The 26,339-nt window shown below is 39.2% G+C and overlaps 3 protein-coding genes across 3 annotated transcripts in view; 2 read left to right on the forward strand and 1 right to left on the reverse strand.

The window, feature by feature from the left end:
- Positions 1 to 1,435: 1,435 nt before the first annotated feature.
- On the forward strand, positions 1,436 to 6,172 carry naa20 (N-alpha-acetyltransferase 20, NatB catalytic subunit). Its single transcript, XM_083934379.1, has 6 exons — positions 1,436 to 1,540; positions 2,076 to 2,100; positions 2,238 to 2,328; positions 3,374 to 3,509; positions 4,419 to 4,564; positions 5,863 to 6,172. Exons 1-6 carry the CDS (start codon positions 1,488 to 1,490, stop codon positions 5,946 to 5,948), a joined length of 537 nt encoding a protein of 178 aa, XP_083790505.1. The 5' UTR covers positions 1,436 to 1,487; the 3' UTR covers positions 5,949 to 6,172.
- Positions 6,036 to 15,497, reverse strand: crnkl1 (crooked neck pre-mRNA splicing factor 1). Its single transcript, XM_083934378.1, has 14 exons — positions 15,365 to 15,497; positions 12,840 to 12,992; positions 12,652 to 12,743; positions 12,389 to 12,547; positions 11,908 to 12,074; positions 11,272 to 11,450; positions 10,996 to 11,166; positions 10,668 to 10,859; positions 9,885 to 9,944; positions 9,650 to 9,730; positions 9,042 to 9,281; positions 7,176 to 7,277; positions 6,836 to 7,084; positions 6,036 to 6,722 (listed from the first exon to the last, which is right to left on the reverse strand). The coding sequence occupies exons 1-14, from the start codon at positions 15,410 to 15,412 to the stop codon at positions 6,258 to 6,260; spliced, it is 2,358 nt and encodes a 785-aa protein (XP_083790504.1). The 5' UTR covers positions 15,413 to 15,497; the 3' UTR covers positions 6,036 to 6,257.
- A 206-nt stretch (positions 15,498 to 15,703) lies between these two features.
- cfap61 (cilia and flagella associated protein 61) overlaps positions 15,704 to 26,339 on the forward strand; it is a gene marked incomplete at both ends in the record, with an annotated part of 35,918 nt that continues 25,282 nt past the window's right edge. Inside the window, 12 exons of the mRNA XM_083934537.1 lie at positions 15,704 to 15,846; positions 16,572 to 16,722; positions 16,917 to 16,993; positions 17,801 to 17,868; positions 17,961 to 18,081; positions 19,993 to 20,125; positions 21,541 to 21,738; positions 22,343 to 22,440; positions 23,279 to 23,318; positions 23,638 to 23,774; positions 24,511 to 24,637; positions 26,061 to 26,138. Coding sequence (XP_083790663.1) covers positions 15,704 to 15,846; positions 16,572 to 16,722; positions 16,917 to 16,993; positions 17,801 to 17,868; positions 17,961 to 18,081; positions 19,993 to 20,125; positions 21,541 to 21,738; positions 22,343 to 22,440; positions 23,279 to 23,318; positions 23,638 to 23,774; positions 24,511 to 24,637; positions 26,061 to 26,138 — 1,371 coding nt within the window. The remainder of the gene's footprint in view (positions 15,847 to 16,571; positions 16,723 to 16,916; positions 16,994 to 17,800; positions 17,869 to 17,960; positions 18,082 to 19,992; positions 20,126 to 21,540; positions 21,739 to 22,342; positions 22,441 to 23,278; positions 23,319 to 23,637; positions 23,775 to 24,510; positions 24,638 to 26,060; positions 26,139 to 26,339) is intronic.

Raw genomic sequence — 26,339 nt, forward strand, 5'->3', positions numbered from 1 at the left:
TCATTGTTGTTTTTATTATTAAAGATCTTTAATGTCTCCCTGCAGCCGTAAAGACTGTTATCCCCCCGCCTCCTGAAACCCAAGGGTCCAAAGTGTCTCATTGTCAGTGTGACTGAGACTTCTCAATGAAAAACAAAGAGGAAAGAGTTCCCACAAAAACTGAATCAGAATGGAAACATTTAGATCATGTTCCCCAGAGGATTAATCCCCCATGAGGTTTTGGACGTTTATGTTTTTTAACAAAAAATATCTGAACAACTTTTGGGATCGATTGCCGTGAAATTAGATACGCACATACATTTCCACCTCAGGATGTATTGTAATAACTTTCATGATCTCTTGACTTTGTGTAGCAACATCACCATCGTCTAATGCATTGCATTATGACAAAAAAAAAATGCAAAATAGAAACCCTTTCGTGGACACATAAAGGGTAGATTCTCCCAGAGGTTAGTTAGGAAATGTCTTTTTGTAATTTGGGTGAACTGATCCTTTAATATCTCTCTTTAAATGATTATATTAGTGTTTTCTTCTTTATGTTTTGGGTAATTTTAAACCATAATATTTAATTATTGTCTACCCTTTTCAAAGCATGTCATCATCACGTCTATGTAACAGGTTTACGGTCTGTTTTGACCTCCACTGTGGTGTGAACATGTGCAGTTCATTATTCCAACAGCAGATGGTGATAATAACTGACACTTTGTTATTTTTTAGCAGTGAAGTCAAACTGAAATGAAAATGTAGAATATTTAATAACCACGTGTTTCTGTTGTGTAGCCTGCCTTTATTGGTACAAATGGAATGGACAAAATAAGAGAAACACCTGTCAGTATCATGCAATATAGTTGGAGAATAAGAAAACATTGATAGCAGGATTGCTGTATTAATTTAAATTAAATTAAATTAATTCATTCATTTTAATGAGATAGGCCCACTTAATGAAACGGTCTAATAGTATTTTACAATGTAGTAGACAAAAAAGTGGAATTGGGTAGAAATAATCGCATTATTTTGGCAAAATACTTTATACGCAAAATAATACCTATTTTTGATGTATTTATAAATGAGATGAAAATAAACCAAAAAATATATAAAATGTTGTAAAATTGCAAAAGCCCTACATCTGTATGAGTATCTTTGTACCTCATTTCCTGACTTACCTCTTGTATTTTAGACTGATCTTTATTTGATTGTAATAATACTAAATATAATTAAATCACATAAAATTATTGTATTCAATTTGATTTATTTATTATTATTTAGCTTTGTTTAGTGATGTATTTATTTTCCTTCTCTGTAATTGATGGTAGTTTATATTGTAAATAACTTGTATTCTCAATGTATACCTTTTTGATAAAAGACTTTACAGTGTAGTGTTACCTCCATGTCGACAGGGGGCGCTGTTCTGCTCATTTATGCGTTTTAAAATAAGCCAACGTGCGTTTTCCTCTGTGAGGTGAAAGGACACAGAGCAACAAACCAATATGACAACATTGAGACCGTTTACCTGCGATGATTTATTTAAATTCAACAACATGTGAGTGAAGTCTGGTCTGTTTCACTATCGAAACTGTTTACCTCTCAGTGGTCTGTGTGGAAGCGTCATCTGCGCGTGCTGTTTTTAGACGCACAGCAGCGTGAGCAGGCTGGCAGGAAGGCTGTGCCAAACTCCATTCAAAATAATAGAGGTTTTAGTATTCCTATTGTTATCGGCAATACATATCATTTATAATGTTTGACTTGTATCAAATTATAAAACGTTAATGTCCTCTGGAAAAAACGGCGCCTATTTAATCAGTGAACTAACTTTCTTTTCAGTTAAAAATGTAATATACATGTAACAGCCGCGACGTTAGCCAGTTAATGTCTTGTGAACATCATGGTGTTTGGATGGACATGTTTAGAGATAAACCCTAATGAAATGAACACATTTTTAGTCATGTTTTAGGTTAATGTTAATAAATAAGCGTGTCTGTGTCTTCAATAAAGATGTAACCATTCATTATCCCTTTAAACAGATAAATAAGAGATGAAATATCTCATTAACCTGTTTGTCTGTGTTTGTCCAACAGCAACCTGGACCCATTGACAGAAACTGTATCCTTCATTTCATGATGAATCAGCTGACCACATGGGGTTTGGTTTTGCCACGTAACCTTAATAAATGAAAAAAGACAAACTTGTTATAATATGTAACAGAAGTCTGTAGGTTTCCTTTGACCTTTGACCCCCAGTATGGGATCCCGTTTTACCTCCAGTACCTGGCTCACTGGCCCGAGTACTTCATCGTTGCTGAGGCTCCTGGAGGAGAACTGATGGGCTACAGTAAGTTTTTTTATTGTTTACATTGTCCTTTACAAGAGAATTTCACTTTCCAGCTCATGTTTTTTTTTTTTTTTGGAACATTTCAGCCCTTTCTCATTGAAGACTATCTGACATATCAGAGTAGAAAGAGCCCAGGTGTAAATAATACAACTAATGTCTTCTGATTTCAGTTTATTCTCCATTTATCAGGGTCCTGGTCTAACTGAAGCCGTCGTTACTGTAGTTAGTAACACCTGGGTTTTTTTTTTTACTACTGTAAAAAATCTATTTACAGTGGTTTGAATGGACTTATTGTTCATTATATTTAATTAACTCTCCCTTGATATAAACCGTATTTCCTCAGGTAAATGTACAGGGTTTGTACAGGTGCTGAAATCCTCGGAAAAGCTTGAATTTTAATGGTGTGTTTTCAAGGTTGAATTGAATTGAATTTTGGATAAAGTACAGCATTTCTTTCACAACAAATAGCCATAGAATATAAATTTAATTTTACATAACAATTTTGTGTTGTATAGCACAATACAATCTCTTTTAATGTGATTTTAAAAAAGTAAAATAATAATTTTCAATATGTATGTATTTGTAGAAATATATATAATATATATATATATATATATATATATATATATATATATAATATATATATAATATGATGTGCATGCCAACAAAGCATAATGTATGTTTCCATCGTTATAATTTAATAATTTCAACAATGTAATAATGATATGTTCAACATATTAATGTTCTGAGTGTTTTTTTTAATTTGAAACAACTACAGGAAGTGTTGAGTTTGTATTAACAGCATGAAGCAGTAACTTTAACACATCAAAAGGAGGCTTTGTGCCAAAATATGACAAATTCTACTTAAACAGAGGTAATGAGAAATAAAGAGCCTCCTCTAGTACAGTTAGCGTGGAGGTAAATAAAGGCCCTGGTCAGAGGAAATATGGGCATGTTTCTGTTATTAATGGACTAGAAATATTGGTTTATAATCGTATATAAAGAGTCACACATGTTCACTTACTCGTGGCTGATTTGTTTGCAGTCATGGGCAAGGCGGAGGGATCTGTGGCTCGGGAGGAGTGGCACGGTCACGTCACCGCTCTGTCCGTGGCCCCCGAGTTCAGACGCCTCGGCCTCGCAGCCAAACTCATGGAGATGCTGGAGGAGATCTCAGAGAGGTTTGTACACATCTGCAGTTTTTTATCTTTATTCCTCCTTCTTATCCTTACAATTTCACATTTATATTAGGTTGCTGCGATTTCATTTCAACCATTGATGTTAGTTTATGTCTTTGACTTATGTCTTATATTTCGTCACTGTCTTGTTTTGTACATTCTAAATAAAGTTATTGAAAAGTATCTGCGCTACTGGCGTGAGAGTAATGTTAATTTGAAGGTTTAAATTTGAAGGTAAATACTGTAAAAAAATAAAAAATATTCAAATTAAGATGCATGAGGAGAAAAATGACTGTGTACTTTTTTCTAAATGTATATTATTCAGTACTAGTCCAGGGTCACTACACCTTTTCCATAGTCAAATTCAAGCACTTTCCAAGCATTTCCAGGTGCGTTTTTCAGTCTTTCCCAGCACCTTAAAGCTGTGGTAAACTCCATATTTGTATCCAGAACAACCCTCAGTATTCAGTAAACTTATTATGTCACTTTTTCATCACATTAAATTAGATGTTATTGTCCTATAAACAACCAACATGATGTTTTGAGACGACAAATGAAAAGAAAACTAACTCCACAGAAATATAATCAACTTTTCTGATCACCTGTCCATCAGCAAAAAATGTCACTACATGCTTTCTTTTCACTCAAATATGCCGATCTGCTTCTCTCTGGTTTATGTCACATATACTGTACCATCCCAGATACACTATATGTTTATTTATTTTAAAATTTTCAAACCTTGAAAACACTTTACACTTAAGTTCAATTGTTTTCAAGGATTTCCAGCACCTGTAGGAACCCTGATCTCTGCTGAGTAGTTCAGGTGCTCCGTGAACAGCTGATCACTGCCCTCCTCCTCCTCCTCATCGTCACAGAGGTTGCTGATTTTGTGACCCTTTTAACGTCTTGCAGGAAGGGCGGGTTCTTCGTGGATCTCTTCGTGCGAGTCTCCAACCAGGTGGCAGTGAACATGTACAAACGTCTGGGCTACAGCGTCTACAGGACGGTCATTGAGTATTACTCCGCCAGCAACGGAGAACCTGACGAAGACGCCTACGGTGAGAAGAGCTACAGGGTGGATGTTTCACACCATAAAATGGGCCCCTTTAAGAAAAAAGAGACCGCTCCAGCTAATTTCAGTTCACTGCTTGATTCAGTCAAAACACTGAGCTCAGTTTTATTTCAGTTAAATCCTCTTTGAGTGTCACTGTGGTGCGTTCAGGCACTTGAGTCGTCTGCAAAACAACCTGAAGTACTATTGCATCCCAGACCTGAGCCGCTGAAACTAAGAGGACCAAAAACAAATGAGAAATTATAATAACGGCATCTTTTTGCATTAAAAACATCTGCTGTAAGTCTGCAGATTGTCAGACCATATATGCTTTTATATATGCAAAAAATAAGGAAAATATGAGTGTGGGCAGAAAGAAAAAACGGAGACAGTTTTTAGATTGCGCTCCCTCCGTCATCGTCGTAAAACAAGACAAAACAGTGGACATGTCAGTCTGAGAGCACCTTAAATAAATATCTTCTGCCATCCATGTATGGTGTAAAAAGTCTCCCTTACATTAAACAAGCAAATGTTGCACTTTTCATACCACGGTTCCGCTGCAACCCATCGTCCTGCAGTTTTTATTTCCACCTCCATTGCATTTGGGCAGCAGAAGATATTATGAAATGTCTTAATCTGCATAAATACTAGAAGACGTTAGGGGGCTGGGCAATGAGTCCAATTTTGTTTTCAATTCTGATTTTGTCTTCCAGCCAAACGCACCCTTTCCTTGTAAAGCGCTAGTTACTGACTGAATATGTTAAATATATAGTTTTCAGTAAGTTATTGAAGTGCACTACAACATATTTGAGGCTTTATTAATGCTGAATATTTTAGTTTTCAGTAGCTTTTAGAAGTGCACTAATGTTAATATTTTTTTCTTATTTATATTTTACTTATTTTATTGAATCATGTAATATTTGGCAGTTATTTTTTTTATAAGTTTTTCAGTTGAATTATATTTAAAGTAAACACTGATTTTTATTTTAATAAATGCACAATGTTTCCAAAGTTAGTTATGTTAAATAATCGTGATCTCAATATTGACCAAAAAAATCGTTTAATCTGATTTCTGCCATAATCGAGCAGTTTAGCCAACAGCAGTAGCTTATTTTTTTTAAATTACATGGATTTACTGGCCCTTTTTAATGACTTTAAAATAGCACAGCAACTGGATTATTAATATTGTAAACCCATTTTCCCTGCCGTTTGCCTTTTTGACTCAACAGAAGAGGGCACTGTTCCTCCAGAACAAGCAGAAAGCAGGTTTTTAAACAATTTCTATTTGTTGTTTCCTTGTCACAGACATGAGGAAAGCTCTGTCCAGAGACACGGAGAAGAAGTCCATCATCCCGCTGCCACATCCTGTCAGACCAGAGGACATCGAATAACAGCCGGTGGCTTTCTTTACAGTAATCGCACGTGGGGTCACTGCTCACTTACGGTGTACATAGTTAAACTGATTCTCCAATTCTCAGTGAGAGCCAGACTTACATTTTTATTTGGCAGACGATCCTGTAGATTCTAAATGAACATTTTCTTAACAAATAACACAACAAGCGAGTGTGAACTGGCGTTTGTATAATGCAGAAAACATGACCACACAATAAAGACTGCTCATGAGCTCCTTTGTTGGTTTTGTTAATTAAAAAAAAAAGTAGAAAAAATGAATCCAGGATGAATGACCCTGAACGGGGAAACTACTCTTTATCTTCATCTCCACTCTTATTCTCCTTCTTTTCTTCATCTCCACTCTTACTCTCCTTCTTTTCTTCACCTTCGCTCTTACTCTCCTTATCATCATCATCACTACTGTCACTATCACTGCTGCTGCTACTACTACTACTGCTGCTGCTGCTGTCATCTCGATCATTGTGCGTCTCCTCCTGTTCTGTTTCAGTCACTGTGTTTCTGTCAGAGTCCTTTTCCAGCAGCTGCTCAGGGGGAGCTGCGGGTTCGTCGGAGGGTGGCGATGCCGTCTCTTCGGCCTCGTCAGAAGGTGGCGATGTCATCTCTTCGGGAGACTTTTCCAGACATGTCTCAATGTCTTCCTGCACCTGCTGCCTCTTCCACATCTTTGCCATGGCCAGCAGTTTGAGGTTGGGCTGGTTGGCGGCGTCCTCTGGGAAGATGTAGTCGTAGTACTCCTCCCAACCTGCGTCCGACTGAAAGAACCACGACAAGAGTTAAATAATTTGTTTTTCTCATCAATTCATCTACTTTCGAGTTTGTCACAACGAAACTCTATCCAGTGACCAATAAGTCTACTGGTTCTTACCCCGTCCTCGGCCGTCAGCTTCCTCCTCTTCTTCACTTTCTCCGGCAGCAGCTTCCTCACTCTCTCCATGGTGCTGTCGGACCCAAACTCCTTTTCAAAGTCGCTCCAGGACTCGAGCAGCATCAGCCGCTCCTCCTTCTCCTCACAGTTCCTCATGCCCTTGTTGGCCTCCTCGAAGATCTGCCGGCACTTCTGCAGCCTGTCGGGGTTGTCGATCGACAGCTCGAACTTGGCGTAGCTGATCCAAACCTGCACGAGAGGAAGTCAAGAGTTCACGGTCTCACAGTGTATGCTTGATTAAGAAAGTCAGGATCAGTCTGAATGCCAATCCTTCTCTCACCTTGACGTGCTGTGTGCGCTGCAGCAGCCTTTTGTAAAGGTTCCTGGTGTTTCCAAAGTCCTCTTGCTCAATCTCAAAGTCAATGTACGACTTCCACAGAACCTGAAAGCAAAACAGACACACATACTTTGAAATGATCACCGAAATTAGTTTTTGTGTACAAAACAAACAGCACTCTTTTAACCCATTTAAGCTGGGAAAGCATTATCGCATTTATACCATACAAACCAGGGGCGCTGTTGCTTTATTCTACCATTAAAACCGGGAAAGCAGATACATCATTTTGTAGTTATTTTCCACCTATTTCTGGTCTCTTCAGATTATACACGTGGGACTTTTCCAGAGCTTTGACATCATGGCGGAAGACGACTATAGTGGAAAGAGCTCAGAAGTTGGTGAAGGAGGCGATCTTGATGAAAATAGCATTGATGATTTTATTGCTGATCCAGAGGAATTGTTTTTTTAGACGACAAAGATGATTTTGCAGGCTTTGAAACCAGACAAATTTGTGGCTATCTAGAGGTAACAATAATAATACTGATTGTGATGATGATATAAGAAATGATAGATAAAATGTAGTATTATTATTACAGTAGGCTAATGACAACTATGTCTATTTCTTCCAATGGTGTATCATGTTTACATCTTGCTAATGGGCATGCATTAGTATAATGCATAGGATTTTTATTCAGTCATCACATACAACTGTAAACAGTAGCTTACAGTCCAATGTACAGTAACTTACAATACAGACATATTTAAAAAACTATTGACGGTTTGGACAAATAATCTCAACTTTTCATGAAAGCCACAGGTATAAACTCTTATATACTTTTTGAATTTCAATTCCGTCTGATAAAGAGCCTGAGAAATCAATAATTTAGTAGGCGATGACACTTCTGTTGAATTTTCTAGAAAAACTTCAGGTTTTAGGGAGTTGTTTTAAAATCGCCCATAGGTTTTACAGGTATTTTTACAGGCGTTTTTACAGGCGTTTTTACAGGCGTTTCAGGCCTAAATGGATTAAGCCAAACCACTCGAGCAGTTTTAGGGCGTTGTTTGTCACATTTTTGCTTGCGGCAATATAAAGTCCTGCACCTCTATTATTTTACAAAATAGGGATCAAATGAAAAAAACCTTTTCCAAGTTACAACTAGTCAGGGATTAAGCTCCACATGCTGTTGTACATAACTACTTAAGTTTTTTACAACCCCTCTTTGTCTCTGTTCCGCTTACAGAGTTTGCAAAACCCAGTTGGACTGAGGAACGCAGAATTGAATGTTTTTTTACAGGATCTGGTTCCTCCAAACGCTTTATTTTTGGCCACATTTTAAATGAGAAATGCAGAATGAAGTTATTATTTCAAGCTTAGATTTGGTTACTTTTCCTGACTGAAGCGTCCGTCACGCATGATGCATAGAAGGACTATCAGAAAGTTTACAAATTGACGATAATGTTGAACTGTTTTACAGTTTCTGGTAAACCGATAAATGGAGTCATTTTGGTGATTTACCTAACCTTGACAGGCTGAAAGAAAGGTTCAGACCCACTTAAAGCATTTCAGTCATGAAGGAGAGGAGGGATACTCTACTCTCAAAGACATCTGATAAATGTGTTTGATTAAATGTATAGTTTTGCATGGCGACTAAAACGTGCATCACAAATGTCATCACTCCGCCTGACTCATCTACTCCGCCCTGACGGTAACGTAAATGGAGAAAACGCGGTACTTTTAGATTTCACGCCAAATCTTCTGCTATTCAACACTAAACAACAGTTTATGTTTTACTAAAAAGTTTTCCATCTTCCTTCAACAAAGGAACAGAAATGCAGTAGTGATTTAAAAATAACGAAATGAATGAGTACCTCTGGCATGTCGAGTCGCGGCTGTCCGATGGCGAGTTCGAAGATGGCGCGGGCTCTCTCGACGTCTCCCAGGATGGTCTCCAGCTCTGAGAACTTGATCCAGGTGGTGCAGTTCTCCGGACTGAACTCCAGGTATTTCTCGTACAGCTTCCTGCAGCGGTCGAACTCACGCAGCTGCAGCTCCAGCTCGATGTAGCCCTTCAGCAGCTTGTTCTTCGGGCATTTACCGATCGCTGTACCCTGAGGATGAGAAACAACAAGATCACAGGTGCAGGTCGGACTGAGTTCACCCACAGCAAGGGTTCGCAAAGTGTCTATCTTTTAGTGTTAAAAAGTAACACGTTTACTTAAATTAGACAAAGCAGATTCTTTATTTAAGCTTTTAAAATTTGGCATGGAGGTCAGGTTTGTGTGAATGCATGTGGTTGCAGCTTTCTTAAATTTGCCCTTGTTTACAACTGAAATAACATTTATGTTATTAAAGAAAGAGTATAGTACAGAAAAAAGAATTCCAGGTACTGGCACCGGCTCAAATATAAACATTAACCCTGTTGTAAATCTAAATGACATGACTATATTCTGAAAGCGTCAGTGGTGGTGAATCTTACCATGACTTTTCTGGCGCCCTGCAGGTTCTTCTGCCGGATCTCAAACTGAGCGTAGAGCAGCCAGATCTTAGCAAACGTGAACTGAGAAAAAAAGATGATCAACAATCTGGTGACAACAGCACCGACACTTATCCAGACTAATCATACCAGCATTCTGCTTTAGTACAGTGACCCTACTGTTGTCTTTATAAGAAGTGAAACAACAGAGAATCATTTTAATAAAAATCTGTATTACCTTTCTATGTGGGATGAGGTCCAGACAGGCCTGGTACACCTGCCTCGTCCTCTCAGGATCCTGACAACAAAAGAATAAAAACTCAACAATATTAGTAATCAGCACAGCTAATTGTTTGTTTTTCATTGAGGTGACATTTTAATTAATTAGAAATTAAAGTGTAATTCCGGCGTAAAATCATCCTATGGTCTTTTTCGGCACTTGCATACATCAAATAAGCCATGGAGACAGTTTTTTTTCAACAACTATTAAAGAGTCGCTAACAGCCAGTCGTGGCTAACACTGATTAGCTTGGGGGGCAGTACTGTGAAAGCATTAAAACGTCCTTTTTAACCTTTTTTAACCACCAATACACTAAGTTGATTACAAAAGGAAGGAGCCCACTGGTGCTTTGTTTTCTGTGTAAGGACTCTTCTCATGCTACTGCAGAGGTCTGGTGTTATTTTGAGCAGTACTGGTGGTTAAAAAAGCAGTTTTAATTTCTTCACCGTACTGCCCCGAGCTAATCAGTGTTAGCCACGTCTGGCTGCTAGCGACTGTTAGCAACTCTACCGGATTTCTCTGTTAATAGATGTTACACGAGAAAAACTGTCTCGATGGCTTATTTGATGTATGTAAGTGCCGAAAAAGACCATGGGATGATTTTGTGTCGGAATTACACTTTTTAAGGGAACAGGTCAGTTAGTGAGGAAACTTCCTAATTCCGGTTTCATTTGAATTGTATAATATATATGATTCCTTTCTCTGTGGTCTCTTGAAGTGAGAAGAAGCGACTAAACGGACCTTGACCTCCAGCTCTTCGTACAGAGCGTAGTTGATCCACAGGTAGATGTATCGTTTCCAGTGTCTCTTCTCCTGGATGGGGGGCATGTTGGCGATGGCTCTCTCGTAAACCTCTCTCACCGTGTCGGGGTCGGCGTCGTTCTCCACCAGGCGGAGGTAATCAAACCACGCGTCGTAGTTGTGCGGGTTCGCCTGATGGTAACAGAAACACTCATTTACCTTTTTATCTGTTTTTTTAAACTTAATGGGAAAATAAGAAAAGGACTTACGGACTAAATAACAGAACCAGTGTATTCATGTTAAAACCTGATTTTTCCACGGTACATACCTTGACTTCCTCCTCATACTGGAACCGTCGCTTGTTGACGATGACGTCCTCGATTCCCCTCCGGTCTCCGAACTTCTTCTCAAACATCGTGTAGAACTTGAAGAGCTCCTGTGCCTGGTGTTTAGGGATTCTGTCCAAAGCGTACTTATAGATCACACGAACACGTTCAAACTGTAAAGGAAAGGGACATTTCACACATCAACGATTTTAATAATGACTGAGGACCTGATTTGAATTCATTAAGTCCGTTACAGGTTACTTTTGTTCTGCACAAACCTCTTTCTGCGTCTCCTCGAACTTGGCGAAGGCCACAAAGAGGTTTTCGTCCACATGTTCCTCTCCAAAGAACTCCACGGACCTCTCGTACACCTTCCTGCTGTGAGCAATGTAGCCGTGCCTCTCTTCAAAACGACCATACTTGATCCAGTTCTTCACTTCAGGGTGAACCATGACGAGTTCAGTGGAGTTAAAGACTTTCTTCACGACAAATAAACATCTTTCTGCAGTTGTTCTTTCAAGCAAAAACGTCAAACACTCACTGGTTTCAGTTTCTCTGATTTTTTTCATCATTTTAAATTAAATGTCTTTGCTTTTTGAAGATGTCACCTTGGGTCATGGGAAACAGTGATGGCCAGTTTTCCCTGATACAACATATTGTTTTAGACCAAGCAATTAACCAAATAACTGAGAAAACAACTTGTTTTTAATATAAATTGACATTTCAATTGTTAGTTGCAGCCCTAATGATGATTAACTTGAACATTATTTATGCTTCTAGCACACACATTCTTTAAGGGAAAACAATAATGTGCCTGCTTGCATATTCCTTCAGTTTGAATTCGTCACGTCACACCACCACCACCTCCTCTCAGTGGATAAACACAACACATGAAGACAACAACAAAAGGATATATCGCTCATAAATGGTACGGGCTTTATCCACTTCTTTGTAGCGCAGCTCAAAGTTGATGTAGGAGTGCCAGGCCTGCTCATCAGGCTCCCACTCCATCCAACGCTCAAACGCCTGCCTGCAGCCGGCGACGTTCCCCAGCATCTCCTCCATGTAAGTGTACTTGTACCTTCGACGGGACAAAAAGTCAAACGTAAATACAACAGGAAGAAGATACTTGGATAGCCTTGTGTAAAAAAAAAAAAAAAAAGACATACACACCAGAGCTTCTCCATTGACACTTTACAATTCAAACATACATTCTTAATAGATCCATGTGATTCTTTTCCTGCATTTTCTAATGTAAGCAACCAATCACCTGTTTCCTAGCAACGCAACACAATACAGTACAGTTACAATATAGTTTAAGAGTCTGTTCCTCCAACTTTTTCTGTCCATAAATGTGAAATGAAGCGCACACACTATTAGCTACACACTTCGTACCAGAACTGGTTGACTCGTGGGAGGATGGTGATGGCTCTGTCCCAGATGTTGCGGGCGTGGTTCACCTGCCGGCTCTTCATCTCCATCTCGGCATACTTCAGCCACAGAGTAATGTTGCGGTGGTCGACGTCCAGCGCTCGCTCGTAAATGGAACGAGCCCTGAAACCAGAGGAAGCAGCGATGAGGGCAAACTGTACAGCAGAGACACGTGTGGGACTCAAAAATGGCAGAAAAATAATAATTCATGGCTACAGGCACAATACCTCTGGATCTCTTTCAGGCTTTCCTCCCATTGTGCGTATTTGATCCAGTTACTGATGACAGTTCGATTCTTTCTGATGTTGTCCTCAAACCCCTGAAAGAAAAAAGGCGGACAAGAAGCAAACATTTAGAATGCACATTTAAATTGGAACATGACATCTGTGGTGAAAATAAGAAGGTGAGCACTTACCTTCCTCTTCCTGAGTTTGTAATCGTTCAGCTCCTCCTCATCTGTGATCTTCTGTTTCGGTGGCGGCGGCAGAAGTTCGAGCTCCCTCTCTTTGGCTTCCCTCAGCAGCTGCTCAGCGGTGATCTGAACCTCTGCGGGAGCTTTATTCTTCACCTGAAATAAAAAGGGAAACTCCAGTCGTGAGCACATCATCTTGTTGTTCTCCAAGTCTTAATGCTGACTATCCTTGCCGTGTTTGTTTTTGTTTAGCTCATTACATAATGATCTCCCTAAATTGTAATTTGGGTTCAACACAAAACAGGAATTTAAAGTATTTTTTTTGCGTAAAGTGGGAATATTTTTTCAAATGTGTAAATTGTAAGTGTTTGTTGCCATCTGCTTTAGTTAACACACATCAAGTCGGGGTGTAAATCACAAGTTTTGTTACGAAACAATATTATAACCAATTGGACAGCGGTACAATATTTGATGATATCATGAAGTCTGTCACAATACGATATCGAATGGACACCTCAACAGCAACTGTACATCCGGGAGCTTGAAGCAGGGGGGTGAGCAGCTTTAAATACCTGGGCATCTACATCAGTGAGGACCTCACATGAACATTAAACAACACACAGCTGGTTAGGAGGGCCCAACAGCAGCTGTATTTTCTGAGGAGGCTGAGGAAGTTTGGCATGTCACCTAGGACCCACAGCAACTTCTACAGCTGCATTGTGGAAAGCATCCTGACCAGCTGCATCACTGTGTGGAACTTCTGCCCGGCCGGGGGGCACAGAAGTGTTAAATGCAGGACCACTAGAGTAAAGACTTCCCTTTCCCACTTCCATCAGACTCCTAAACAGCCGATAGGAGTATCATCACCATAGCCTACATTCCATCCTGTAAATGCACAGTTTGCACATGCACAATTGCACTGTTTACATTTACACAGTGTTTTAATTGTTGTTTTATTTAATTTTTAAATAAGCTACCTTTTTAAAAAATTTGCTTTGAAAATAAACACTTTGAATCTTGATTGAATCCAGGGGCCGTACTGAGCTCTTCTTTAAAGACAAAAGAAACTTCTAATTAATAAAAAGAATAAATATGAAGGCACATCCTGAAAATGACGATATGTATCAATGTTTTCACTTTGCATCGATGATGATGGATCGATGATCATCTATATATTGACCCAGATCGATGTATACACGATACACCCCTAATGTCAAGATGCTGAATAAACAGCATGATTAACATGGTTGTGTTTTTGACTAGTCACAATAAAATGGCTAAAAATGTGCAGTCAGATTTTTGATTTCAACTCACAAAAGTGTCGCATTTATATTTTTGTTTTGTAAAGTATGCAGACAACTCAGCTTACCAGCGTTGAAATATTGTAAATATGTTCATGGATTTTTCTCCTCCTTTAACTTTATGTATTTGGTTTACCAATATTATCATAGTTGGAACTGTTTCCTAATTTCTTCCTTGCGATTTATTTTACTGACACTGGGTTTGTAAGTGCATTTCCGAAATAAATGTCTTAAGACAATATGGACTGAGGCTGATATGGACCTGAGGTGATCTTTACTTAATGAAACTATAAATCAACCCTTAACACATAGTGTGTGTTGTATTACTACCGGCGGCCTGTCTGTTCAGTTCTCCTGTGCATTAGTGTTTAATAGTTATTAACTGACAGTTAACAAATAAAAAACAGGAAAGCCAAACAGTGCAGCATGTTGGAGAAATATAACAGCTGAAACAACCCTGTGTTAGTTAGACAGCAGGGTTCCTGCACCTTTTCCAAAGTCAAATTCAACCATTTCAAAGAGAATTTGTATGTGTTCCTAGCAACTTATAGCTGTGGTAAATGCATATTTGTATACAGCACATTCAGTAAACGTACTATTGCAATTGTTCACCACATTGTATTAGATGTTATTGTCCTCTAAACAACCAACATAATGTTTGGAGACAGCTTACTACAGAAGGACGACAAATGAAAGGAAAACTACCTCAACTTGGATCGACAGAAATATAATCACCGACTTTATTAGTCTTCTGTCAATCATCCAAATAAAAAGTAGTTTTTATGCAAAAGTCAGAAAATGTTTTCTGTCTCTCATTTATGTATATCTTCTTTTCTCTGTTTTGTATCATATATGCCATCCCGTATAAAACTAAAGTTCAGGACGTTTCAAGCACTTTATTCAAACTTTGAAAGCCCCACGCTAAAATCCAAGTGTTTGCAAGGATTTCAAACACCCGTACTAACCCTGAGACACTAAAGTCAACTTAACTTTAGCTGGTGTTAGCTCGTGCGGTTTCCTTGGGGCTAACGTTACCACTCTAAACACGAATTACATATAATTTCTTAATCGAGATGGCAGATATATAACATCCGATCACAAGTGAATGCAAACCCGAGCACTAACTTATGAGGCGCTTTGCGCAGTTCAACTTTAGCGCTAACTATCAATTAGCATTAGCTTAGCTGGAGCCAGGAGCTCATGGCTGTTGTAGTTCTGTTCTCTCACCTTCGCCACCTTCGGTATCCGCTGTTTACCCGCTGCGGTGGAAGCCATGCTTGCTGGCAGGTATAATAACCCCAAACAACAACGCTAACGAACTTACTTAAAACGTTTCGATAACAACAAAACTATGAACAGGTGACGGAACGTTTTGGTCACATCAGGCGCGAGCCGCCATGACACTTTCCCAGGGTGCCCCGCGAGTTCCCATTAACCCCTTCGGTGCAGCGTTCTGTTGCTATGGTTACAAAGTTTGTGTCGAACAGACAATCAAGCTAGCTGGTTACCGTTAACTTATTTTTAATTGGATTCTGTGTTGCTCTATTTAAACCAGTCCAAGTGAAGATGAGGACCATAACTTCAGCCGGTGGTCGAGAGGAAACTGTAACCGTGAGAAGAAGCGAATCAGCGGATGCTCAGGGGATAGACAGCCTCATCGGCCCCGCAGCTCTGGAGGTTTTTGGAAGGATCAATGTAATTCATCTCCTGTAAGACCAAAAATTTATTTTCCAGTGTCTAAAGTTCACACAGTCATGAAGAAGAGAGATGTCAGTATAGTAAATTTGGTGCTTAACTAATTTGTAGTTGTAGAAAAGCGTCACATGAGTATCAGTACATGTGTAGTCACAGTGAAACATGCTTTAGGAGTTGCTAACTTGTAGATTCCCCCTCTTTCCCAAATACACAAAGCTACAGTTACACCTTCTCAAATACTTAATCACAGGTGCATAAATCCTATTCTCTGAGTCACACATGATGAAAGTCATGTGCTGATATTTTTGCATCAGTAAATATGGTGCAAAATACAATTACATACCTGTATCAAATAATGTGAAGTTATGGACAAAAGGTGCACATCTGCGCACCTGTAGAATATTTTCTCACATATATAGTTTTTTTTCTTGGATATATTTCTGGTACAAATGCAAGTCAATAAGTACATCTGCATGAATCTGCCGCTACCAGTCACAAATGCTGTTTTTGTGTCACAAAGACAAAAATGACTTTTGCACCAAATATCTCCCTACTGTGGAATTTTAGATGTTTTCGCCCCACATTGAAATCCTGCCTTGCATGTTATCACATTACCGATTACATATTTGTAGTATTCTTTTCTCTTTTTTGCAAAAATAGTCACTGAGTAAATGTTGCAGTTTTATCTCCCCACAATTCTCTGGTTCTTGTTTCCTCTCTCCTCTCCTGGACCTTCCAGAGAGAAAGCCAATCTGGCCGTGACTCTGGCCAATGAAAAAGATGACATCCTGGCGCACGCTTGCTTCTTCGATCACCCCATTGGAGACTTGGTGGATCAGGCTCACTGGGAACCATTCCTGCAGAAACACTTCAGCGGTGGAAAATGCACAGTGAGTGTGATTGATGAATTCTTAATTATTTTCAAGAGAAATACTGTTTATGTGTGCTTATAGTTATTATTTATAATCTGGCTACATGCTCATACTTTTCACTAGTTGAAGTTTTGGAGTAAAGCTTCTCCTTACATCAGGTGAAATGAAAGTGAACTGACACCTGGACTTGTTAAATCTTGTTCCCTCTGCAGCCTTTGAACACACTCTTCCTCCACCTCTTCGTGGCAGAGCCAGATTTCGCCACAGCAGGTGTAAAGGAAATAATGAGGTATAAAAATAAGGCTATATGCCCTTTTTAAAAGGAGAGTAAACATGTCAGAGTTCTGTGCTATTATTACCTGGAGTATGTACTTTCCAAACATAATTGTGTCCGTTCTAGTGTCATTCCATAAGAAATTATTTGAGAGATTATATTAAGCCATATATGTCAATATATTTGACATTTTGCTGGACAGAAAAGTTAGGAATATGATACTGTCAGGGTACATCTCCCAAATGTCATACATAGTAGGGGTCCCATATTGTCAAAAGTGAGATTACCATGATTTATTCATTATAAAGCAGGAGGATGTGCTATATAAATACTGTGAAAGTATCAAAATGTTCAATCTACAGAGAAATGCATACAGCCTGTATTCAGAATCTGTCTTTAAACCAGCCGGCAGGACATCCTGTGCAGTGGTGATGTCCCAACTATACTATATATAGGTAGAAAATGCAGCTACAGTCATTCCCTGGCTGCAGTGCGGTACAAAACACACTGAGCACACTGGGCTTTTTTCAGGAGGGGGTCTCAAAGAGACCGGCGCATAATGGAGCATTTCAGACAAGGGGTGAATACAGGTGTATTCAGAAAGACAGCATGAGAAAAATAACGTGTTTCTTAACTTTAAAGCATGTAAACCTGTTCTAGTAGAAGCCAAAAACACAAGAATGAGCCTGAAAAAATATGCAGATTAACGGGACCTTTTAAAAAGAGCAGTTAAGCTAAGGTGCTTTGTTTAGAAGCAACATACTGTAGATTCAAAGACAATGCCAAATTATAATTTCCTTGCTCCTCTGCTTCTCTTGACAGGGCTGTCTTTAACGCCATCACAGAGCTTGAATACATCTGCCTGGTCAGCCCGAACGTTGGTGACTTAGGTGAAGAGCGGTTACAAATTCATTGCTGAGTTTATTAATTATTCAGAAATGAACTTTGAAGAGACAGAGCCTCGTGTTTACTGTTTTCCCAGAGCCAGCGCTGGATGAAATGTTTGAGCCACTGCTGCACCTGACTGCTCCCGGGCCTCAGTGCTTAGCATTCATCTGCCACAGACAAGAGCACCGTCCAAAGCTTCATATCCGCCCAGCCAGGTGACTTCAGCAGATTCCTCCCCACTAACTAGCGTCTGCTCAGAAAACAGTGGAACTTATGTATAACTCAAGTACATATAGTGGATATTCATAGAGTGCGTTGAAAAGGGTGTGAAGATCAAAGTGGACATGCATGTGAACTTTGACCTCAAAACCAAACATATACTTCAACAATTAAGTATTGCCCACATTTCATTAGAAGCACTCAGCTGCAGCAGTCTGATCGACTTTTTACGGAGGCCTGTAAAGACTACTTTAAGTATTTGAGTCTATTAAAGATAGATGCATGGACACATTTTTCCTAAATCCTTCTGAGACATCCTCTAACTCATGATAGTCCTTTAACTCATGATATATTCTTGAGATCATGGTAGTCCTCCATAATTGTCTAAATGTAGCTGTTGAAATTCAGGTCTGACTCCATGACAACACCAAGATTTCTGGCTTTGACTGTGGTTTTTAACTTAAAGTGAAATTCTGGTGTAAAATCATCCCAGGCTCTTTTGAGGCAAATACACTCATCAAATAAGCCATTGAGACCTCTTTTTTGGTGTATGAACTACTAACGGAGAAATCCAGGACAGGCGCTAACAGTCACTAACCGCCAAATGCGGCTAACGCGGTTTAGCTTGGGGCAGCAAGTCGAAGGCATTAAAACGTCTTTTTTAACCACTCATACTGCTCCAAATAACACCAAACCTCTGCAGTAGCATGAGAAGAGTCCCTAAACATTAACCGAAGCAGCAACAACGTAGTTCATGAACCCGGAGTTTATTAAAAGAGTGTTTTGAAAGACTTACCTACTGAACTCCGGTGCCAGCTCCTCCTAAACATTCTTCTTCGGTGCTGATGGGCTCACAGTACCCACAGGCACACCAAAAAATGCCCGCCACCGAGACTGCTCGACCTCCTCTGCTGGCTGTTCTCCCATCCTCCGACCCCTTTCATCCTTTCCCTGCAGCTCTTCCTCTGTGTATTCTGCCTCAAATAGGCATGGGCACCCTTCGAAACCGTAGAAGTCATCTTTCTGATTGAAATCTGTTGACCCATTTTGGTTCCTATTTGTGAGTGTTCAATCTTGGCCGTCTAGTAATGCATGGACCAAATGTGAGCTAGAGCTACCTGTAGCCTGTAGCCCTTCCTGCTACACCCCCCCCCCCTCCCTCACCCCCTGAGATCTGCATAATGTTTCGGTGCTGCAGAGAAAGCTGTGTGGGACTTTTCCAAACCTTTTACCATCTATTATTAACTTATATTTCACCAAACTGCCACAAACCACAATGTTTACATGTTTCACTGGAATAAAGCATCAATGGGCTCCTTCTTTTTGTATTGACTTTGGTAATTGAATTGAATGGACTTTACTATGAGAGGAGCTGATACCGAGGCCAGTAGGTAAGTCTTTCAAAACACTCTTTTTTTGGTTAAAAAAGCTGTTTTAATGCATTCAAGCCGCCCCGAGCTTATCAGTGTTAGCCACATTTGGTTGTTAGCAGTTGTTAGCGTCTGTCATTGATTTCTTCTTTAGAAGTTCATACATGAAGAAAATTGTCTCGATGGCTTATTTAATGAGGGTATTTGCCTAAAAAGAGCCTGGGATGATTTTACATCGGAATTTGACTTGAAATGGAATTGAACTTAATTGAAACTGATCGCTGACTTTTAATGGTTCCTCTTTAGATCCAATAAATCGGTAACCTCAGTTTTAATCCTTGATTTGTTAAATGTATAATATTGGTATTTAATTACAGTTACTTATTTTGTTGTTGTACATAATCTGAGCCAGTGGAAGTTAAACAGAAGAGGTCCCAGAATGGAGTCTTGTGGAATTCCTGTGATTCCACATCATTTTTGTATAGTTGTCAGATGTGTAATTTACTTGTAAGCTACTACTCTTTCTGTACATTTCAGGGTTGAAGATCACGATGACATAATGCGCATATTTGCGGAGCAGACAAAATGTCTGTCAGTCTCCGACCAACCGTACTTCCTGGCAGAGCTCATCTACAAGCAGGACGAGAAAAATCGCACCGCTGTTTGTGAGGTATGTTCCAACTTTTAGCCCCATTCTCACTCAAACACACAGAGTTCACGTTTCTTTAAATGCCATGTTAATTTTTGATCTCAGTTTTGAAAGGTCATCCCCAGAAGCTATTAAATGGAGAAAGTAGCCCGTCACTCCTGGTTGTCTGATCATATGTGAGCTATGTGATTTGTTTCCAGTCAATTCTGAGTCCTAATGTAAGCTCACTGTTGATGCCCTCACTGATTGACAGAAACTCTGTCCACTGGGACATGGGACAACAGCTCTTCTGTCCCCTCCCCCCATGTCGGGTCGACATGTGTTCATGGCAACATATGGCAGATACAAGCTGATACTTGGCCAAAACATGCTCTCACTGAACATATTGTGTCCAGACATCTGAAGCATCTTGGGCTTTTTGTCTGCATGTGTTCAATATTCAGAAAACAAACAGTCAAACATTGCTCCAGAGGGTTGGGTTGGAGAACGATCTTAATTTAATATTTCTTTTGATGTTTTCTTTTCCTGGTAGATCATCATGATTTCAGTCCAAACTCAAACCAGCATGAGAGTTATTAGCTATTCGTAATTTCAGGTCATGAAAAAAGATAATATGATAAAAGAAACTGTGAAAGTGAAAAGACTAGTGTAACTAATTTCACTAACAGATATCACCATGAAAGTTCCCCGGTTGATTACTGACATGGAGACACATATTCTTTTGTATTGTAATGTAAGTTTTCTGAAATGTTATATTTAAATATGTCAATGAGGTAATGAAATATGGGATCATGTTCGTACATTTCCAGAAGAGAAATGTGAGAATAGGATGAAGCCAGGTTCAATATTCTTGTTTCATTCTGTTGACATGTAATACAATACTGGAAACAGCCTTAAAACATTAATTTTCTGCATGTTTTTCTGAATAAATGTTGTATTAATGAGGCTGTGAATGTAAAACCCTTCAGAATATAGAGAGGAATGAAAGTGTTAAGTTTGGTGTCTGTAAGTTCTGCAGATTTAAAAACATTTAAAAATGATTTATTGATAAATTCACTTATTTTGAGACACTACAGGTGAATAGAGACAAAATATGAACGAACAGATAAAACCATGAAACTTCCCCAGTTCATCACTGACATCGACATGATTATTTTTTATTTTGCAAATTTTCTGATATGTTTCATTTAAAGAAATCTACAGATACAAACAGCTCTGTTAAATGTTTTCCTTCCACCGGTCTGAAAAAGGCGTGTTACGGAAGCAAATTCCTAAATCTCAATATTGACCAGTGCATTAAAAAATTAGGTTTTTGCCTGCAGTGTCTCCTCCCATGACAACAAAGCAAATTCTTCCTGCTGAGAAAAGGAGCCACCTGACGGCAAGTGTTTAAAAAGAAAATGCTCATTAACTCTTTCTGCATGTTTTCTCCTCAGAGTGACGGAGTGGCCGTCGGCTTCATCAGCGTCTCCTCTGATGTTGATGTGAAACTGCTGCACGACAGCTTTCAGTTGAGTGAGTTCGACAGTTTGTACAAACGGGACGAAGCTGCCGCTCAGTCCGACTCAAGAGAAGATGAAGAAGAGCCGAGGGAAACCCAAACCTCAGATTCACAGCCGGGAAAAACTGTCACTGTGTGTAAACTTATTCATTAGATACATAAAGAAATGATGAAACTTACTTAGTGAAGACAGTATTATGATTTGAAAAGCTGTCTAGTAGGGGTGTAAATCACAAATTTCATCATGATATGATTCCGAAATGTATCGATTCTTTGGACCATGGTATTTGCTGACATCTCAAAGTGTGCCACAATTTCGATTCAATTCAGGGGCCTGCGAAGATGTTATTTGTTATTATTTTTATTTGTTAATCAGTCACATTTAAATCAACTCACTAACCAAACTAAAATACGATTAAACTACTTTATTACTGAGCTCTTTTTGGCATTGAAATTGACACATTTCTCAAACGTTTTCATCAGTTAATAGAAAAAAGAAACCCTGGATGACCCTTTAATTATTGCCATGGGAATTACAAAATAAAGGCATATCTTAAAGATGACATGCATCAATGTTGATATTGGATCGTTGATCATTGAATTGATATATCGATCCAGATCCATGCACCCCTACTTGTCTGTCAGTGCAGCGGTCATAAAGTGGATACTGTAGTTTTCAGTCATTATCTTCTATTTTGTGGTTTGTTTGTTTGTTGTTATTGTCACTTTCACCTCAGCAGGAGGAGACACAGTCGACAGGACCAGGACAGTTTACAGAGAAATCCAACGCTTTCTGCATTCACTTCTTCGCTATTGACAAGAATTATGAAATGAGGTACAGTCAGGATGAAGTCTGGGTGAGGGTATTAATGAGGATATATATATATATATATATATATATATATATATATATATATATATATATATATATATATATATATATGAATGTACATATATATATATATATAGACACACATATTTGTGGTGGCAGTTTTGTATCTATTTTATAGTCATTTTGCATCTTTTAGTGGGAAAGAGATAGTTCTTTCCCTTGTTTAAAGATTTGAGTTAAAAGTGAACGAAGATAATTAGTGTTATCTGCTGCAGGCGTTTATTTTTAGTAAAGTTACATGTACTTATCAAAGGACGACTTCAGCCAAAATAGAAATAAATTCAGAATTAAGTTTCTGTAATTCTGAGATATCCAAATTTAGAGACCATAAAAAATGTAGCTAAATATATACAGTATATACCTATATTTTTAAAGTATTCCATAATTTTAAGTTGCATATTTTCCCACTTTCATACATTTTTGTGGCGGTGCAGTGGCAGCAGCGATGGCAGCCGTCCAGAGTTACATCAGTCATATGCTGTGTTAAAGCAGGGAGAGTGACTGTTAGTTGGCCCCTGCTGAGCGCCTCTCATTGCTGCCTTACCTCCCAGCTGTTAGTGAATATGGAGTGGAGTCGCTTCCTGCTGAGAGTGAGCATGTTATTAATGAGAGCTGCGCTTAAAGTGACAGCGTGACAGAGCTGAAGGCGAGAAGTTGAGCTGGAAGCAGCGGGCAGATTGGTTGGCCAGTTGTTCCGCCACAGTGATCAGTAGCTTGGCTTCAGTTCTGAAGTCTGGCACTCGCACATATTTTCACTTAACTTCCCCTTCTTCTCTTCCAGATCGGTGGACTTTATTCCATATGTATTCACACTTTTCCCTGTGAGTATTGTCTTTGCATGTTAACTTCTAGGAAAATAGTCTGTTTACGAGATCGGTGACAGTAAATAAGTCAAAGATCATCACTGGGTCTGGGCAAGAGATAAAATAAATACTAATATGGAAAACAATCTAACTAATCTGGATTCCTTCACACATCAGGAGGGTTTTAAAGTGATCAACATTGATTTCCAGGAAAGTTTATAAAGTTTGAGATTAAGAGAATTCTTTAGAAAATCAATCTTTTTTTTAAGTAATGAATTGAACGTGTTTGCTCAGTCAGTGTGTGACAGTATCAGTTGTCCTTGTGTCCGTCTATCAGGACCTGGACTTCTGCATCATCACCGTACCGACGCTGTCCCCTGAGTTCCTGTTGCTGCAGAGTTTCCTCAGAGTGCCGCCTCGCGCCACAAGCTCACTGCCCCGGGAGCTCTATGTCCTCCACCGCACCGGGCTCAGGTGGGTCATCCTGAAAAACAAGTCTGCTCTTTTGGCTTCTTTCAGGCAGCAGCAGCACCTCACTGTCGGACCCCTGGTATGCCAGCCAGGATAGCAAGTTCAGGACTCAGATTTGAAAAGGACATATACAAACCTACATTCAAGTTTTTTAACCTTTAAGCAGACAACCAGTTAGGATTCTTTTTCTTTTGCTGTGAGACAATAGAAGTGCTCAAGGAAATGGATGACGCATTCAGTAACAGGCACATTTAAAGCTTAAACAATACATCACAAAGAGGAGTGGTATAACATGTGTGAGACACAAAGAAACGGGCTCAAGCTGTAGTCCAGGAAATCCATGATATGGAAAAATTGACATACCTGCTGAGACTCAAAGAGACCATATTTGGAAAGAACTGGGAAAATGGAACATTTACATGAGAAACAATGGAACAGTGGACTGAACAGAAGTATCTCCAGACAGTATGTTAGTGTTATTATTGTTGCTCTAACTTTTACCTCGTTTGTTGTATTGTTTTTTGCCTATATGTGAAAAAACTCAATAAAAATCTAAGTTATAAAAAACAATTCATCACAGAATCTGGCTGCTGAGGTACACGCCACTTGAAGATACATTTGTGAAATGTAACCTCCAGTGAAGGACTCAGCTCACCTGGTGTGTGTAACTGTGTTCCTGTATCTAGTGGAAGGAGAGTTAAACACAGTGTTGTGGTCATGCTGGTGGTTGTTCTTGCAGGAGTGTGGAGGTGAGGCCGGCTGTGGCTGCAGACCGGCCGGCTGTCTCTGACCTGGTGAAGGGTCTGAGACTCAGCGAGTCCCTGCTGCAGGACCTGGACTGCTTCTACGAGACTCGCAGCGACACTGTGAGTCAACACACACTAAAATGAATGTGTGAATGTTTGTGTTTCCTTCAGACTGCAGTTATGATGCTGATGCAACCCTGAAGAGATCACTTATTCATTAATCATGTATCAGACATTAAGAAACAATCCCTTCGTCTTTACTGCTTTCCCCTTCACTTTTACAGTTTCAGTTTTATTTACTTACTTTAGTTTTCTAAACTGCTTGGCAACTCAAATAAAGCATTTTGCAGCTCGAGAGGAAGCCTGCAGACACTGCTCAGGGCTGAAAAACACTGCTACCTGTTTACCAAAACATACTTATATTTTGATTCTCCTCAAAAGACACTAAAGTTGAGCATCATTCAAACACGATGGAGCACTTTTAAGTAAAGATGTAAATACTGTTCAACATCAGATGTCTTTTGAGTGTGCTAGTGCATTAATCAAACTATTTCCTCCTGTCTTCTCTTTGAATATACCTATGTATTTACTTTTTTATAGAGATGCACCGATCTGATACCCGGATCGGACATCTGCTCCGATAATGACTAATTGGATCCAGCATTCCCATCCTTTCCGTTCATTTTTCTTTTTTATTAATATCATACACAGTAATTCAGTTACAGCGATCTATTCACTTCAATTGTATGTTTGCAACAGCGGTTAGTGTTTTTTGTTACATATCTGTTTGCAGCACTTTACATGGAAGTGTTATTTATTTTTGCACACTTTATTTGTTAATAAATAATATTAAGCACATTTATAACTGTGTTCATTTGTTACCTTTTGCTTAACAAGGCTAAATGTTTATGTCAGCCCTGATGCCTTACTCACATGGACAGGTTTACGCTTCATTCATTCAACAGTAGGATCAGATCGGGATCAGGTATCGGCCGATACGCTCAGCCCAGGTATCCATATCTGATTGGATCGGGACAAAACTGGACCGGTGCATCTTTATTTTTTAAAAGTTTTTACTTGTTGCATGTGTATTCTTCATTGACTTCATTTACTCTGAAGCTTATTTAGCTACTACTGCTAAAGCATGAAAATATGTATTCAATATTAAACCAACTGGCCTGTAATTTGGTCAGTGTTTGGAAATCATTTTAATGAGCATAAACAGTAAATAGAGAAAATATGCAGGGTGACACGCTGATTGTTTTGGATGATCCAGTGTGACTGGAGCTGCTGATGATTGTCTTGGAATAAGGAGGAATATCTCACGTGCGCCAGGGAACAGATTGGTGAGAATTCAGTTGAACGGGTTTGCCTCTCTGACTGACACCCCAGCTGTCACTGCCGCAGCTCCAAAACTGATAATTACTTCTGCAGCCACTTCATGTGTATTCATGCTGCTGGACTGATACAAGAAGGTGCATAATTCAGTTCAACACACACACACATGTTCATTTACATACATTGTGTTTTGTTTCTCACACAGGATGGCTTGGCGCTGCAGGCCTTTGTGGCCCAGGCACACGCTCAGATTGTGGGGGTACTGATCATCAGGGACGAGCAGGTATATTGAACGTTTAGACTGAAGTATAAAAGACATAGAAAATAGAAGTAGACTCTTGTGGATCACTCTGAAGACATATTCCTTTATTTCAGACATATTCAACAGTGTTTTTTTCGTGTGTTCCCTTTTCCTGTACTTTCAGTTGAGACAATTTGTTCAAAACACTTGTTCAGGTTGAAAATGTGAAGAAGAAACTTTTTT

Source organism: Echiichthys vipera (assembly GCF_963691815.1).
Source record: "Echiichthys vipera genome assembly, chromosome: 19".
Taxonomy (NCBI): domain Eukaryota; kingdom Metazoa; phylum Chordata; class Actinopteri; order Perciformes; family Trachinidae; genus Echiichthys; species Echiichthys vipera.

What these genes read in the sequence shown, in the direction of transcription:
- naa20 (XM_083934379.1), top strand. Translation starts at nt 1,488, where the DNA reads ATGACAACATTGAGACCGTTTACCTGCGATGATTTATTTAAATTCAAC. An exon ending in TGGACCCATTGACAGAAACT is followed by an intron (nt 2,101 to 2,237) that starts GTATCCTTCATT and finishes TTTGACCCCCAG; the next exon opens with TATGGGATCCCGTTTTACCT. An exon ending in ACCTGACGAAGACGCCTACG is followed by an intron (nt 4,565 to 5,862) that starts GTGAGAAGAGCT and finishes TCCTTGTCACAG; the next exon opens with ACATGAGGAAAGCTCTGTCC.
- crnkl1 (XM_083934378.1), bottom strand. Translation starts at nt 15,412, where the DNA reads ATGGCTTCCACCGCAGCGGGTAAACAGCGGATACCGAAGGTGGCGAAG. An exon ending in CCGTACCATTTATGAGCGAT is followed by an intron (nt 11,451 to 11,907) that starts ATATCCTTTTGT and finishes ACTCCACTGAAC; the next exon opens with TCGTCATGGTTCACCCTGAA. An exon ending in ACCTCATCCCACATAGAAAG is followed by an intron (nt 9,731 to 9,884) that starts GTAATACAGATT and finishes TTTTTTTCTCAG; the next exon opens with TTCACGTTTGCTAAGATCTG.